Below are 15,104 nucleotides of genomic sequence, written 5' to 3'. Positions count from 1 at the left end.
CTGGCTCAGGCTGGCTTTTAACTGTGATCTTTAGATCTCAGCCTCATGAGTAAGTTGCTAGAATTACAGGCATGAAACTAATAGGTACAGCTTTAGACTCAGCCTTCTCAGATTGCTAAAGCTAATCATTGTAAAGTAGCTAATAGGAAATAAGCTTAGAAAAATTTCAGATGAAGACTAGAAACTCAGTGTTTTTCTTTTTGTTGTTGTTGTATAGGAAGGGGATTTTTGGGGGTGGGGGCGGGAGACCTGTCTTGGGGCTTGAACTCAGATCCTAGCACTCTTATATAGTAAGAAATCTCAGCTCCACGAACAACAAAAAAAAGAAAGAAAAAAAGAAATCTCACCATAACATCTACACATACACACATATGTACTTTAATCATGTACAAACCTCTAGTACTCTTTTTTATCAAATACTAAATTTAGTAAAATAAAATGAAGGGACTGGAGGTGTGGTTCAGTAGTAGAATATCTGTTTGGCAAACTGAAGGGCCTGAGTTCAAGCACCAGTACCCCCCAAAAAAGAAAATGATGAGAATAATAAAAATAAAAAGAAGCTGGGTATAATGTGTACAGCTAGAATCCCAGCACTCAGGATTGGAAGTTTGAGGCCACAGCAAGACACTGTCTTAAAAAATAATTAGGTACTGGGGGTTCATGCTAGTGAGCCTGTAGCCTCTAGCTATTCAGCAGGCTGAGATCTGAGGAACTTGGTTTAAAGCCAGCCTAGGCAGAAACGTCCATGAGACTTTTAACTCCAATGAAGCACCACAAGAAGCTGGAAGTGGATCTGTGGTTCAAGGGGCAGAGTACAAACTTGAGCAAAAAGTTCCAGGACAGTTTCCCAAACCCTGAGTTCAAACCCAGAACCAACACAAAAATACCTAAGAAAAAGAGAAGAAAACAAAATGATCAAAATATCACATGCATGTACACACACACACACACACACACACACACATACACACACACACACACACACACACACACACACACACACACACACACACACACACACACACACACACACACACTCAATTCATAAGGAGCTTAAGGTAGGAGGAAGATTGCCTGATCCCAGGAGTTTGAGTCTAGCTCAAGTACCAGAGAGGAGATGGGAAAGAAGGAAAAAGAAAGGGAGACAAAGAAGAAGGTGGGAGGAGAGAGAGGAAAGGAAAAACAAAAGATACCTTCAAAGGAAAAAAAAAGAACAATTTATGAACTAATTTTTGAGATAGATTAAAAGCATGAGAAGTAATTTATTTCAGAATGTTTTTTAAGGGGCTGGGAAGGTGGCTCAGTGGTAGAGCGCTTGCCTTGCATGCCTGAGGCCCTGGGTTCGATTCCTCAGCACCACATAAGAAAAAAGCTGGAAGTGGTGCTGTGGCTCAAGTGTAGAGCGCTAGCCTTGAGCTGAAGAGCTGAGGGACAGTGCCCAGGACCAGAGTTCAGGCCCCATGACCGGACCAAAAAAACAAACAAACAAAAAAAGAATGTTTTTTAAAACCAGTAATTTTCACTGTGTACTGGTGGCTCACACCTATAATCCTAGCTTCTCAGGAGGCTGGGACCTGAAAATCATGGTTCAAAGCTAGCCTGGGCAGGAAAGTCTGTAAGACTCTCAACTCCAATTAACCACCAGAAAACTGGAAGTAAAGCTGTGGCTCAAAGTGGTAGAAGCCTTGCCTTGAGCAAAAGAACTCAGGGACAGCACTCAGACCCTGAGTTCAAGCTCCCTGACAGACAAAACAAAGAAACAAACAAACAAAAAAACAACCAATAATTTTCCATATGGTCTTAAGGTTTCAAATATTACTTCAAATCCCTAAACAAGCAAAAGTTTCTCATCTCTACATTTTAAATATTCCTAGAAAAACAGTACCTGATTTTATGAAGCTGTTTTGATGTGAGGAATCTCCAGAAGATACATACGGATGATTTGTTGTTAAATTTGTATTCCCAGATACAGTTGGCTGGGCCCCAGGAGGACAGTGGTTTGTCTGTGATCCTGTGGATGGATAGTTATATTGCCAATTCGAAGGTGGTGGTGGTGGTGGATTAGCTCCAGGAAGAAAATTACCAGAAGGCATTGGTGCAGCAGCTGGGTTCTGAGAATTAGGGAGTGGCATTCGGGGAACAGGACCACTATGTAGTGAAGGTGTCACTGGATTCAAAGCCACAGGTGGTCTATTGAAAGTCTGCCCAGATCCCTGAGAACCACCATAATTAGACTGTCCAGACAATGGACTTGAAGTCTTTGCTGGTATTAGATGAGGATAGGATCCTGGAAGCTGGGAATTATATCCTTGGCTCACTGACATGTGTGAAGACATCAGTGCATTTTGGACAGGACCTTCCAAAAAGAGAAAGAAAAATTAGTCTTGCAAACAAATAGCAATACTTAAAAAAAAAAAAATACCGTAGGGGCTGAGCATTCGACTCATCCACAAGGCCCTGGGTTTGATCAGCAGCACAGAAAAGAAAGAAAGAAAAAATAAATAAAGTATATGGTTCTTCCTCCCTCAGAAATTAAAAGACATATATAATTCAAATAAAGACTAAGCAAACAAAGCCAGGCTCCAGTGACTTACACCTATAATCCTAGATACACAGAAGGCTGAAATTTGAGGATGGAAGTTCAAAGCCAGCCAGAGCAGGCAAGTCTCTGAAACTTTTTTTTTTTTTTTCAGTCATGGAATTTCAACTCTGGGCCTGAGCTCTGTCCCTCAGCTCTTCAGCTCAAGGCTAGCACTCTACCACTTGAAACACAGCGCCACTTCCTGTTTTTCCTGTTTATGTTGTGCTGAGGAATCAAACACAGGACTTCATGCATGAAAGGCAAGTACTCTACCACTGAGCCACCTTCCTAGCCCAGAAAGTGATTTTTTTTTTGACAGTTCTGGGGCTTGAACTCAGGGCCTGTGTACTGTCCCTGAGCTTCTTGTGCTCAAGGCTAGAACTCTACCACTTGAGCCACAGCGTCACTTCCTGTGAAATTCTTATCTACAATTAACCAGCAAAAATCTTGAAGTAGAGATGTAGTTCAAGTAGTAAAGCATTAGTCTTGAACACAAAAGTTCAGGGACAGAATCCAGACCCTAAGTTCAAGCCCCAGGACTGGCACACATACATACAAATCTCTACCCTGTAATCTCAGTTACTTAGGATGAAACTATACCATTCCTGGGCATCTATATATAATATTTGAAGTCAACATACAATGGAGATACTGGGACACACTCATGTGCACTGCAGCACTATTTCCTATGGCCAAGTTATGAACTCAGTCCCCTCAGCCCATGCAACCCAAGTCATTGGCATAACCCATTCCTTTCACAAACATCCATAAGCATTTGTATAAAAGGTGGCATTATGGGAGGTCACACACACACACACACACACGCACGCACGCGCACGCACGCACGCACGCACGCACGCACGCACGCACGCACGCACGCACGCACGCACGCACGCACACACACACACACACACACACACACACACACACACACACACCCCTACCTAATACATACATAATTGCTCTGCAAAATAATATAGGCATCCTGTTGAACAACAGGTTTTAGGGACATGGGGAAAGAAAGATGAAAGAAAGAGGAGGTTATTATGATTAAAATACATGCATGTACAAAACAAAATGGTAAAACCTCCTGGCACAACTAATATACACTAAATGATCAATAGAAAAAAGTAAAACAGGCTCTATTGGGGCAGGTATCAGTAGAAGGGGGAGGGTGAACAGAGAGTGCTAATATGTCAAAGAACTTGATAAGCATTATGAAAATACAACAGTGAAACTTGTTGAAATTATTTTAAGAAGATGGGAAGAAGTAAGGGAGAGTGACCCAGGGGTTCAATTTGATGGGAAACATGATATGCACACACAAAAATGGCACAATAAAACACCTCGCATAAAACTAATATGCGATAATAAAAAACACCTTAAAATAGAAAATTATGGAAGTAGCACTGTGGCTCAAAGTGGTCGAGCACTAGCCTTGAGAGAAAAAGCTCAGGGACAGCACCTAGGCTCTGAGTTTGAGCCCCATAAGAAAGAAAGAAAGAAAGAAAGAAAGAAAGAAAGAAAGAAAGAAAGAAAGGAAGGAAGGAAGGAAGGAAGGAAGGAAGGAAGGAAGGAAGGAAGGAAGGAAGGAAGGAAGGAAGGAAGGAAGGAAGGAAGGAAACACACACACACAAACCTGCAAAGAACAAATTAAATAATCTTTCCACAAAATAGCATTAGCCTGTCCTCACTTATTAAATTGTCATGAAGGGAAAATAGTTGGCAAGGGCACAGTGAGAAAAGAATGAAGATCAGGGGATATAATGAGATTCTATACCCTGATCTTCCCTGAAGCATTAAAATATAGTACTATTATTTATTTATTTACTTTGCTGTGTTTGTACTTTATTTTTTTTGCTTAAGGCAGGTGCGCTATCACTAGAGCCACATCTTCTACCTCCAGTGTTTTGCAGATAAAGAGTCTTTCAGGCTTGTTTGGGTCTTGAACTGAGGGTCTGGCCTATCCCTTAGTTTTTTTGCTCAAATCTAGTACTCTATCATTGGAGCCACAGCTCCACTTCCCTCTGTTAGTTGTCGTTGTTTTAACTCAAAATTGGCACTCTACAACTTAAGACACAGCTCTACTTCCAGATTTCTGATGGTTAATTGGAGATAAGAGACTTACAGACTTTCTTGCCCAGGCTAGCTTTGAGCCACACACAGTCTTCAGATCTCAGCCTTCTGAGTAGCTAGGATTACAGATTACACCAGCACCCGGCCAGGGTAGACATTTCTAAAGCACATGTATTTAATTATTATTCCATGGATGGCTCAATTTTTAAATGTAAGTAGAGGTCTAGGAAATTCAAAAATAGTGCTTACAACTGGCCCCTGTGATGTGTCTCTCCACACCACCCTTTCACACTTCTAAGTGAAAGTTATTGTAGTCAAAATATACAAGGGGTTGAAATCTCAACTCAGTTGAAATCTGGTCTGATTCCAACACAACAATAACAAAAAGAAAATGCAAAAAAAGAGAATGCATGTTTAATATGCTTAAAGGCCCTGGGATTAAGCTCCAACACCAAGATATTTAACTTCTATAGTTCTGTTCCCTTATCTACCAAATGGGAACAGGGATTTTTTTTTTTTTTTTTTGCCAGTCCTGGAGCTTGAACTCGGGGCCTGGGCATTGTCCTTGAGCCCCTCTGTGATCAAGGCTAGCGCTCTACCACTTGAGCCAAAATGACACTTCCGGCTTTTTCTGTTTATGTGGTACTGGGGAATTGAACCCAGGGCTTCATGCATGCTAGGCAAGCACTCTAAGCCACATTCCCAGGCCCAGGAACAGGGATTTTATCAACATTATAGAATTTTTGCCTAATTTGAAATAAAGTGCCTATGTCTCAACCCCTAGAATCATGTTGGACTATGACAAAGGTTAAGGCTGCAGGTAGAATTTAAGTTGCTAATCAACTGACCTTGAAATGAGGTTATCAGGATGTGCCCAGTACAACCTCAAGGGCTGAACGAGAGGCAGAAGAGTGGGCTCATAGTGATACTATGTGACATCAAAAAAGCCACTGCTGGCTGTGAAGATGGGAGAGGCCATTAGCCAAAAATATGGGCAGGTAGCTTCCAGAAGGTCATGGAAAGGCAAGAAAACAGATTCGCTGCCAGAGGATCCAGCAAACATCACAGCCCTGAAGACAACTTAATTTTAGCCCAGTGAGACCTATGTCAGGCTTCTGATCTCCACAATTACAGGCCAACAACACTTGCTGGTTTAAGTCACCAAGTTGCTGTATTCAGTACAGCAGCAACAGGAAATCTCATACAAGTGAGAATGAGATTTTTGTGAAACATATATTTGTGTCCTGAACAATGCCATGCATAGTGATAATGCTGTAGTAAGTAAAATAATTTTGTTGTTGTTGTTGTTGGTTGTAGGGCTTGGACTCAGGGCCTGGGCACTGTTCCTGAGCCTCTCTGTGCTCAAGGCTTAGCGCTCTACCACTTGAGCCATAGTGCCACTTCTGTGTTTTCAGAAGTTAATTGGAGAGAAGCATCTCACAAGGACTTTTCTGTCTGGGCTGGCTTTGAACCACAATTCTCAGACCTCAGCCTCCTGAGTAGCTAGAATTACAGGCATGAGCCACTGGTGCCTGGCTAAAATAAATAATTTCATTTCTAATCTTCACTATCAGTGGGAATATAAACTAGCATAACCACTATGGAAATCAGTAGGTGGTTTCTCAAAAAACTATAAATGGACCTTTCTTCTGATCTTGCCATAATACTATTAGGCATATATCCAAAGGAGAATAAATCAATATACCAGAAAGACATTTGCATACCTATGTTTATTGCAGCACTACTGACAAAAGCCAATCATTTGGTGCCCAACAACAGATGAATGGATGTGTGTGTGTGTGTGTGTGTGTGTGTGTGTGTGTGTGAGTGTGTGTGTGTGTGTGAGTGTACACTATGGAATATTATACAACCATAAAGAAAAAAATAAAGAGTCAGGTGCTGGTGGCTCCTGACTCCTGTAAGCCTAGCTACTCAAGAGGCAGACATCTGAGGATCATGGCTTGAAACCAGCCTGGGCAAGAAAGTCTGAGAGACTTATTTTCAATAAATTACTCAGAAAGCCAGAAGTGGGGCTGTGATTCAAGTGGTAGAATGCTAGGTTGAGCACAAAGAAACTCAGGGACAGTGCCCAGGCCCTAAGTTCAAGCCTCACTACTGGCAAAAATAAATAAATAAATAAATAAATAAAATCATGTCTATTATATACAGGAAAATAGATGGAACTGAAGGACAGCATACTGAGTGACAGAGTCCAAGCTCAAAAAATAAGCTATTGTAAGTTTTTGTTCATTTGTGGAGACTAAACCGAAAAGATATACCTATTTGCATATGAACATATGTATACATGTCTGTATACATAATCATATATATCAGCAAACATAAAACATAAGGAACTGTAGGAGGAGGAGAGAAGAAAAAAGGGAAAAGACAGAGGGTGGGTAATTCTGAAATACACTACAATTATATAAGAAAATAACAAAAAAAGCCTCAATGAAAGCTGTCAATCAATAGCAGATGGGGAGAGGAACAAGAACAGGCTCTGTAGGAGAGGTAGGTACTAGCAAGAGGGGATTGGGCTAACAAAGATTGAAGAGAATGGATACGGTGAGAACAGACTGTTGGCAAGTATGAAAATCTGTATTAGGAAGGGGAGAGGAGGTAAGGAAAGCAATGGAGAGCAGTCTGATTGGAATACATTGTATATAAGCATTGAAAGGTCACAGTGAAATCCCCCATGTATAGATAATGTATACTAATTAAAAATTTAAAAATCTCTCTCCAATTAAAAAAAAATATTCTTCTAGTCTGTCATCTGTTAAAGCAGCCCCTGGAATCTAGAGGTGTGGTGCAGTGATAGTAGTGCTTTCCTAGTATTTGTGAGACCTAGGGTTCAACCCTTACCTGCAGGGAAGAGAGGGGAAAGCCTGGAACAGGACAGGACAACAGTCCTCTATTCAGCCTACTTGTTCAATTTACTCCAAGGGGTGAACCTAGAGCATTCTTAGGGCACAAGGTGATTCAGGTCAACCGTATCCCTGCACTCAGGTGGCTCGGTCTAGATGGGAAAACAAGTAACAAGGCAACAACAGGACACTGAGAGCAATGAGGAAGCAGCATTCAGGCTAGACTAAAGGCAGAAAATATTCCTCCTAAAAGGAACAATCTGTACAGTTCCTGTGGTCATGGAAGGGACATTCTGAGAAAAGCTCTGTGTGACATGACCAAAGTGTTAACTGTCTGAAGTAGAGCAGGAATTTAGAATTACCCTTCTTCACAAGTGTACACCTGGTGGCTGGGGATGTGGCTCAAGTGGCAGAGAGCCTACCTAGCAAGCAAAGGCCCTGAGTTCAACTATATCCACTTGGGCTGGGCTTGGTATGTAGTTCAATAATAGAGCACATGAATAGCCTTGGGTCCCAACTCCAGTACTGTCAAAAAAGAGTATGGATTTGAGTTTAAGGGTTCTCATAGCCTAAGAGACCGCTTGAGGACTGGAGGAGAGATTAGACATTAGAAGAAACCTACAGAAGTAATACAGGCTAGAATGCTGGATTATAAGCAGTGGGAATTAAGATTTGTTTAAATAAGTGAAAACATAAATGATTTAGTAGCTTTTTTTTGCTGTGCTGGGCTTGAACTCAAGTGTCTTATGCAATAGCATACTTTGAGTCATTTGGATACAAATAAGTTGCCTCATAGACTAGTATTGCTAGTTTTGGTTTGGGATTTGTGATTTTATCATAGCTACTTGCTAAAGAGGCACTTTTGCGAAAGGCGAAGCCAAAAGTAGGCTATATGTTACCAAAGGTAGAAAAATATGTAAGTATAGGTGATCCATAAAACAGATGAAAGGGATATGTAGTCAGGAGGACTCCTGGCCATCTTTAAAAATTATTTGAGAAGGCTAAAATCTTTTATCTGCATAGAAGAATTCAATTTGGATAATCCCCTCTCCTAAAGCAACCAGGAACCATATCAACTGACCTAAGAAGGCTCTACCTTACAAGCAGTCACACTCACTCGTATTTAGTTAGACCCACTCTCTGCATTTCGGAAATATAATAAGCTTTCAGGTTGGAGAACATATGGAGATTCTGAGCCGTTCTCCCTCCCCACACCTCGCCATGTGCATCCTTCATCTGACGATCCATCTCCATCTTTTTTTATAGTGTTTGTGTCAGTACTGATGCTTGAACTCGGGGCCTCATACTCTCCCTTAGTTTTGCTCTCAAGGTGAACACTCTAACACTTGTGTCACACCTCTACTTTCGGAGGTTAACTGGAGGTAAGAGAGTCTCACAGGTTTTCCTACCTGAGCTGGCCTCAAATCTTGACAGACGTGCTAACAAAAGGACTAAGCACTAACAAAAATTATAATCAGTTCATGCATTAATTTGAACCCAAGGTGGCAGCTCTGAAAACTGTCAACAAATATTGGCTGAAATTACAGGTATCTACAACATAAAGAAGCCAAAAAGGCTGGGAATGTGGTTTAGTGGTAGAGTGCTTGTCTAACATGCATGAAGCCCTGGGTTCAATTCCTCAGTACCGCACAAACAGAAAAAGCCAGAAGTGGCACTATGGCTTAAAGTGCCAACCTTGAGCAAAAGAAACTCAGGGACAGTGCCCAGGCTCTGAGTTCAAGCCCCAGGACTAGGGGGGAAAAAAAAGCCAAAAATAAGGTTCTGATCCTTCCCTCAAGCACTGACTGGGTCCTGGGATCGATGCTAACAGCAGTTAAGTCTGCCTGGATTTAAGTCCTGGATCCACAATTTAATACCTGTGTGGCCTTGAGCTAGTTACTTAAAAACTCGTTTCCTTATCAATCAAAATATCCTTCTTGAGCCAGTACAGGGGCTCATGCCTATAATCCTCACTAGTCAGGTGCCTGAGACAGAGGCTAGCAGTTTGAACCAAGCTCAGGCAGGACTTCTGAAATCTGAGGCTGGAGGTTTGAAGTCAGCCAGGGCAATAAAGTTCTTAAGACTCTTATCCCCAGTTAAATACCAAAAAAGCTGAAAGTGGAGATGTGGCCAAAGTGGTACAGCATTAGCTTTGTGCAAATAAACAAACAAACAAAAAACAACAACAACCTTAAGGACAGAGCCCAGACCCAGACTTCAAGCCCCAGGAGTAATACAAAGGAAAAAAATCAGTCCTTATCTTTTAAAGGGCTGTTCTAAAGATTAAATGAGATAATGCATTCAATAAATTTTAGCTTTTATTGCTACTATTTTTGTCTTTCAGGAATTCCCAGTTTACAAGCAAATACAAACAAGAAACTAAATGGCTATTGCATGCAATGTGATACCTTCTAATAGAAGTATGCAAATAATATCATGGGAACCCAGAGTTATAGCCCATACTGAAGACACTAAGTGGAACTTAGCCATAATCATCATTTAGAGGCAACATGTCATTTTTATTCAGAGCTCGTTTGTTGAATGACTAAAGACTTTCAATTTAAATACATTAATCAGCATAATTTATATCAGTCTACCCAAAAGATCTACAACTTATTACTTCTAAAAGATATTTAAAATAAGTCTAATAGGTCCATTGATGACCCTATCCTCTAAAAAACACACACACATTCTAACAGTTTGGCTAATGATGTTGTACAGAAAATCCACAGAATTCTACCTCCTCTCAAAAAAAAGCTGGGGGCTTGGTGTATTGTTACATGCCTGCAATCATAACTGAAGGAGATATAGACACAAGAATATAGTCTGAGGCTGGTTCTGGCAAAAAAAAAAAAAAAAAACCTGAAGACCTTATTAGAAAAATAACTAAAGCAAAAAGGGCTAAGGGTGTGACTCAGATGGTAGAGGACCTGAGTGCAAAGCTCTGAGCTCAAACCCACTACCGCCAAAAGAAGAGAGGGTAATGGTTCAAAGCAAGCTCTAATCTCTCTGTGAATAATACATGAACTCAGTCATAAAAAATTTACAGTAGAAACTTTTTGCTCAACACAACTGGTGACTCCTAAAATATGCTGAAGAGCTGAAGAGTGAATGGATACTAGACAAAAGCAGACATTCTTGACATCATAGAGCTTACAATCCAGACGAAGTCATCTACTATTTTATAAAATTACAATATAGTGGGAAAGAAAGGAAGAGAGTATCTTTCTTACTCCATTAATCCTATGTATAAAAAAGTAAATATTACATAAACATTACAAAACCTTAATGATAATAAAACGAGTTTCTAATTGCATTGGCAAGTTTAACCAACTAGTAAAAAAAAAAAAAAAGCTATGAAATGGGAGTTATCATTTGCCTTTAACCTTATTACATGATAATCAGATTAAGATTTGTTACTTTAGACTTACAATCTCATTATCCTTTTTTTTTTTTTTTTTTGCAAAGGAAATACATACAGAAAAACTTGGGGAAAAGCCAGGCGCTGGTGGCTCATGCCTGTAATCCTAGCTACTAAGGAGGCTGAGATCTGAGGATCGCGGTTCAAAGCCAGCCCGGGCAGGAGAGACTGTGAGACTCCTATCTCCAATAAACCACCAGAAAACCAGAAGTGGCGCTGTAGCTCAAGTGGTAGAGCGCTAGCCTTGAGCTGAAGAGCTGAGGGACAGCGCCCAGGCCCAGAGTTCAAGCCCCATGACCGACAAAAAAAAAAAAAGGGGAAAAAAATCTGTCTGGACAACCTCTACATTTCATGTAATGTAACAATCAATCAATCACTGAGCAAAATGTCTTGGGTGTTTGAGGAGTTCTAATTAATAAAAAGATATCATATATTTGTGCCCAGGTGGCTCTCACCTGCAATCCTAGCTACTCAAAAGTGTGAAATCTGAGGATCATAGTTTGACACCAGCCCTAGCAGGCAAGTCCGTGAGACTTTCTTTTTTTATTTTGGTAGGTCATGGGGCTTGAACTCTGGGCTTGGGCATTGTCCCTGTGCTCTTCAGCTCAAGGCTAGCACTCTACCACTTGAGCCACAGCGCCAATTCTGGTTTTCTAGTGGTTTATTGGAGATAAGAGTCTCACAGACTTTCTTACCCAGGCTGGCTTTGAACCGCAATCCCTAGATCTCAGCCTCCTGAGTAGGTAGGATTACAGGTGTGAGCCACCGGCCCCCGGCTTCTGTGAGACTCTTATCTCCAGTTAAGTGACAATGCCCAGGCCCTGAGTTCAAGTCCCAGTACCAACACTAAAGCAAACGAAAACAAAAAAACCCCAAAACACACAGCATACAACATTAAAAAAAAGTTATAGGAAAAGAATGGAAACACTCACTGTAAGTCTTTTGATTATAACCTTTGAAAATCTGAAGATATAACTATAACCTTTGAAAATCTGAAGATATAACTAACCTGGACGAGCTACATTAAATCTAAACTTTATGAGTGTTCAACAGGGCTGGGAAGGTGGCTCAGTGGTAGAGTGCTTGCCTTGCATGCATAAGGCCCTGAGTTCGATTCCCCAGCATCACATAAGCAGAAAAAGTTGAAGTGGCACTGTGGCTCAAGTGGTAGAGCGCTAGCCTTGAGCTGAAGAGCTGAGAGACAGCACCCAGGCCCCACTACGGACAAAAAAAAAAAGGTGTTCAACAGTATATTTAGCAGTGATTTTTGCTTTCAAAGTAGACCTCCTCTCTCCCACACTCTCCCACATCTCTACTCTATATTGCTAGTGGGGTAAACAAAACAATAACCCAACAAAGGACATTTGCCACTCACTGAAATATCTGTTGTTGTTTTATCTTAGAAATGGAGCTAATAGAAAGATTAAAATTCTATCTTCAAAAGGGCTTTATTAACTTGAGGATATGGATGAGACTGGGAAAGATGGAAAGATTGATGGAAGGGATGACACTGATCAAGATGCATTGTACCTGTAATTTGCCTTGTTGAATTGAAACCTCTTTGTACAACTAGCAAAAATACATAAAACAAGAGGTTTACATCTACAGTCCTGTGATTTCACTCCCTATCTCAACTGGCCACATTTTCCCAGCTACTATCTCCCTGAACTTCAACTACCAGTTACATAGGCTCTGAGTAGTCTATATACATGGTGTGCTTGTGAGCTCGCTCTTGCTCTGTCTCGCTCTCTTTGTTTCTTTCTTTTTTGATTGGTCGTGGGGTCTGATCTCTGGACCTGCTAGCACTTTGCCATTTGAGCCACAGCGCCACTTCTGGCTTTTTCTGCTTATGTGGCACTGAGGAATAGAACCCAGGGCCTCATGCATGCAAGGCAAGCACTCTACCATTGAGCCACCTTCCCAGCCCCATTGTGCTTTTTTATTCTTTCATATTCAGAAGGACAGGATTTAGAGGCTATGCAACAAATGTTTCTTGGTTCCCATCAAATCAACAATGTGACAACATCTCCCATCCTGTGGTTAAATTCCTTCAGTATTTCAAAATCATAACAGCTACACTTCCATAAAACTTAGAAATGCATTTGCAGCAAATTGCCCCATGGTGTAACGGTCAGAGCTCTGGACTCGGAATACTCTGCAGGATCTGCCATTTACAATGCATGTAAAAATGTAATTTAGAAGAAAAACCCATGGTTTTATGACATCTTGCTTAATTTTTCTTAAAATGATTTAAACCCCAGGGTGAATATTCCTAAATATCGCAGAATTTTGAAATGTAGTTCACATGTTACTATAAACTTGAGAGAAAGAACTGATTCGAATCAATGATGTTTCAGTGTCTATCCTCCACTTATTCTGGCATCTGCCCACATAGCTGCCTTCGCATAGACATTTTTTGAAGTCCTGCAAAGAGCCCTCTTTGTAAAGAAAACAGTAGTCTTCTCTAAAAACAATGTAAGCTAGAAATTTTAGTCAACTATTTTTTTCCAACTTTGCCGTAATTTTAGATTCCAATGGATGCATTAAGTGCACTTCAGTATCACTCTACTAGTTTAGATAAACCAAAAATATGCAGATAAACTGGTAAGTAGGCGAGCTGTTGGCAGAAAATGTGTCTTTTTCTCTATTACAATAATCAAAACAAGCTGAACAAATCACAATGTAGGGCGATTAAAGGAATCCTAGAAGAGGTATAAAATTACAAGACGATCTCACACCGAATGACAAATTACAGTGCCACATGTACAACTCCTCAGAGCTTCCGAGGGCTTGAGCCGAATAACCATGTCCCTAGCGATTTAAAAGGCCTTGAGAAAACAAACAGGAGATCCTCCCGTCTAGTTGGTTCTTCACTGCTGAAAAACTGCAATCAGTGGCCGAAGGTGATGTGGGGAACCTGTTCTGCAAAGGTCCTGGGTTAGATGAGTCGAGGCTACAAGATGAATCTACCCAAAGCCAAGAGTCATTCATTCATGTCTGCTACCCCCCACCCATGGCCAGGCAGCAGAACAAGATCAGTCCTCAAACCCTACTCTCCCCCGATGGCGCGTTGTGGGGGGGGGGGGGGGGGGAAAGGTTCAGACTTTTAGGATCCTCGCCTACCAGTGATCCTGGGAATCTACCAAACCGACCCATGTTTTATGCCCTAGTCCCGGGCAGTTGCATACAGCAGGTGCTCATTAACTGCACGCTGGATGGATCCTTCAATATAAGACACTAATCTCGGGGGCTCCGAGTACCGGGCCCCACCGGGCCCTGGCCTGGCTGGGAAGTCACCCAGGCCCAGGCGGCTCCCCGGATCCTCGGCCCCGCGCAGCACTCACCGTTGGCGTAGGGAGACCCCGAGGCCGAGGGGGCCCCATTCTGGGCCTGCAGGCCGGTTGGAGGGCCTCCGGAGACCGGTACCCCCGGGTGGGACATGACGACGGGGGGGGGGGGTCACCTGGGTGAGAAGCGGGACTGGTCGGGGTCGACCAAGGCGCCCGGCGGAGGGCTGAAAGACGCGGCGGAAAAACCGAGGAGTCCGGGGCGGCACGGGGAGGGAATGGCGCTGAAGACTTTAAGACGGGAGACGAGGGCGGCGCATCAAGCCCGAAGCATGGCGCCCCGCTCTCCCCCACCAGCCCGTCCCCGCCGGCCACAGCCTGGCCTGGGAGCTGAGGTTAGAAAGTCGAGCTGGTGGGGCCGCGAACGCCAGGCTGGGGAGGCGGCAGCCAAAGCCCGGAGAGGAGGGGGGAAGGCCCTGACCGGAAGTGCCTGTCAGCCGTCCGCCGCGCAGGCGCAGACGGGACACGTGGCACTTCCGGCTCCGGCTTCCCACTCTGCTCGGTGTTCTTGTCTCTTGGCGGGGCTGACCCCCGAGGCCACCTGACGAGTCCCGGCGTCCCGGGGCCCCGAGGACAGTGCACGGACTCCGCCCGCCACGTCACTGATTCCCATCTCTGGCCGGAAGTGGCGTGTGTCACCCCTACGGAAATCCCCGCCGGCCTGGATGTCACCTGGCGGGCGGAGGGGGGGGGGGGTGGCGGGGAGAGCCGTGCGGCCAGACGGACCCAGCCGGTCTTCTTCCCGGTCTGCGAGGATCACCTGTCGTCCTGAGTGGAGATGATGCGGCTGACGGGGTGGGAGTGTAACGTGGTCT

At 42.9% G+C, this 15,104-nt stretch overlaps 1 protein-coding gene across 1 annotated transcript in view; it reads right to left on the bottom strand.

The window, feature by feature from the left end:
- Positions 1-14,498, bottom strand: part of Sec24a (SEC24 homolog A, COPII coat complex component) — a 65,635-nt gene extending 51,137 nt beyond the window's left edge. The window contains exons 1-2 of the mRNA XM_069993783.1: positions 14,287-14,498; positions 1,886-2,356 (exon numbers count right to left, since the gene is read on the bottom strand). Coding sequence (XP_069849884.1) covers positions 1,886-2,356; positions 14,287-14,383 — 568 coding nt within the window. The 5' untranslated portion in view covers positions 14,384-14,498. The remainder of the gene's footprint in view (positions 1-1,885; positions 2,357-14,286) is intronic.
- Positions 14,499-15,104: the final 606 nt, after the last annotated feature.

The sequence above is a fragment of the Dipodomys merriami genome, unplaced genomic scaffold (genome assembly GCF_024711535.1).
Source record: "Dipodomys merriami isolate MVZ:Mamm:240054 unplaced genomic scaffold, mDipMer1.0.p SCAF_44, whole genome shotgun sequence".
NCBI lineage: Eukaryota > Metazoa > Chordata > Mammalia > Rodentia > Heteromyidae > Dipodomys > Dipodomys merriami.
The sequence above is the reverse complement of the archived record's forward strand: the minus strand, read 5'-3'. Positions and strand labels throughout refer to the sequence as shown.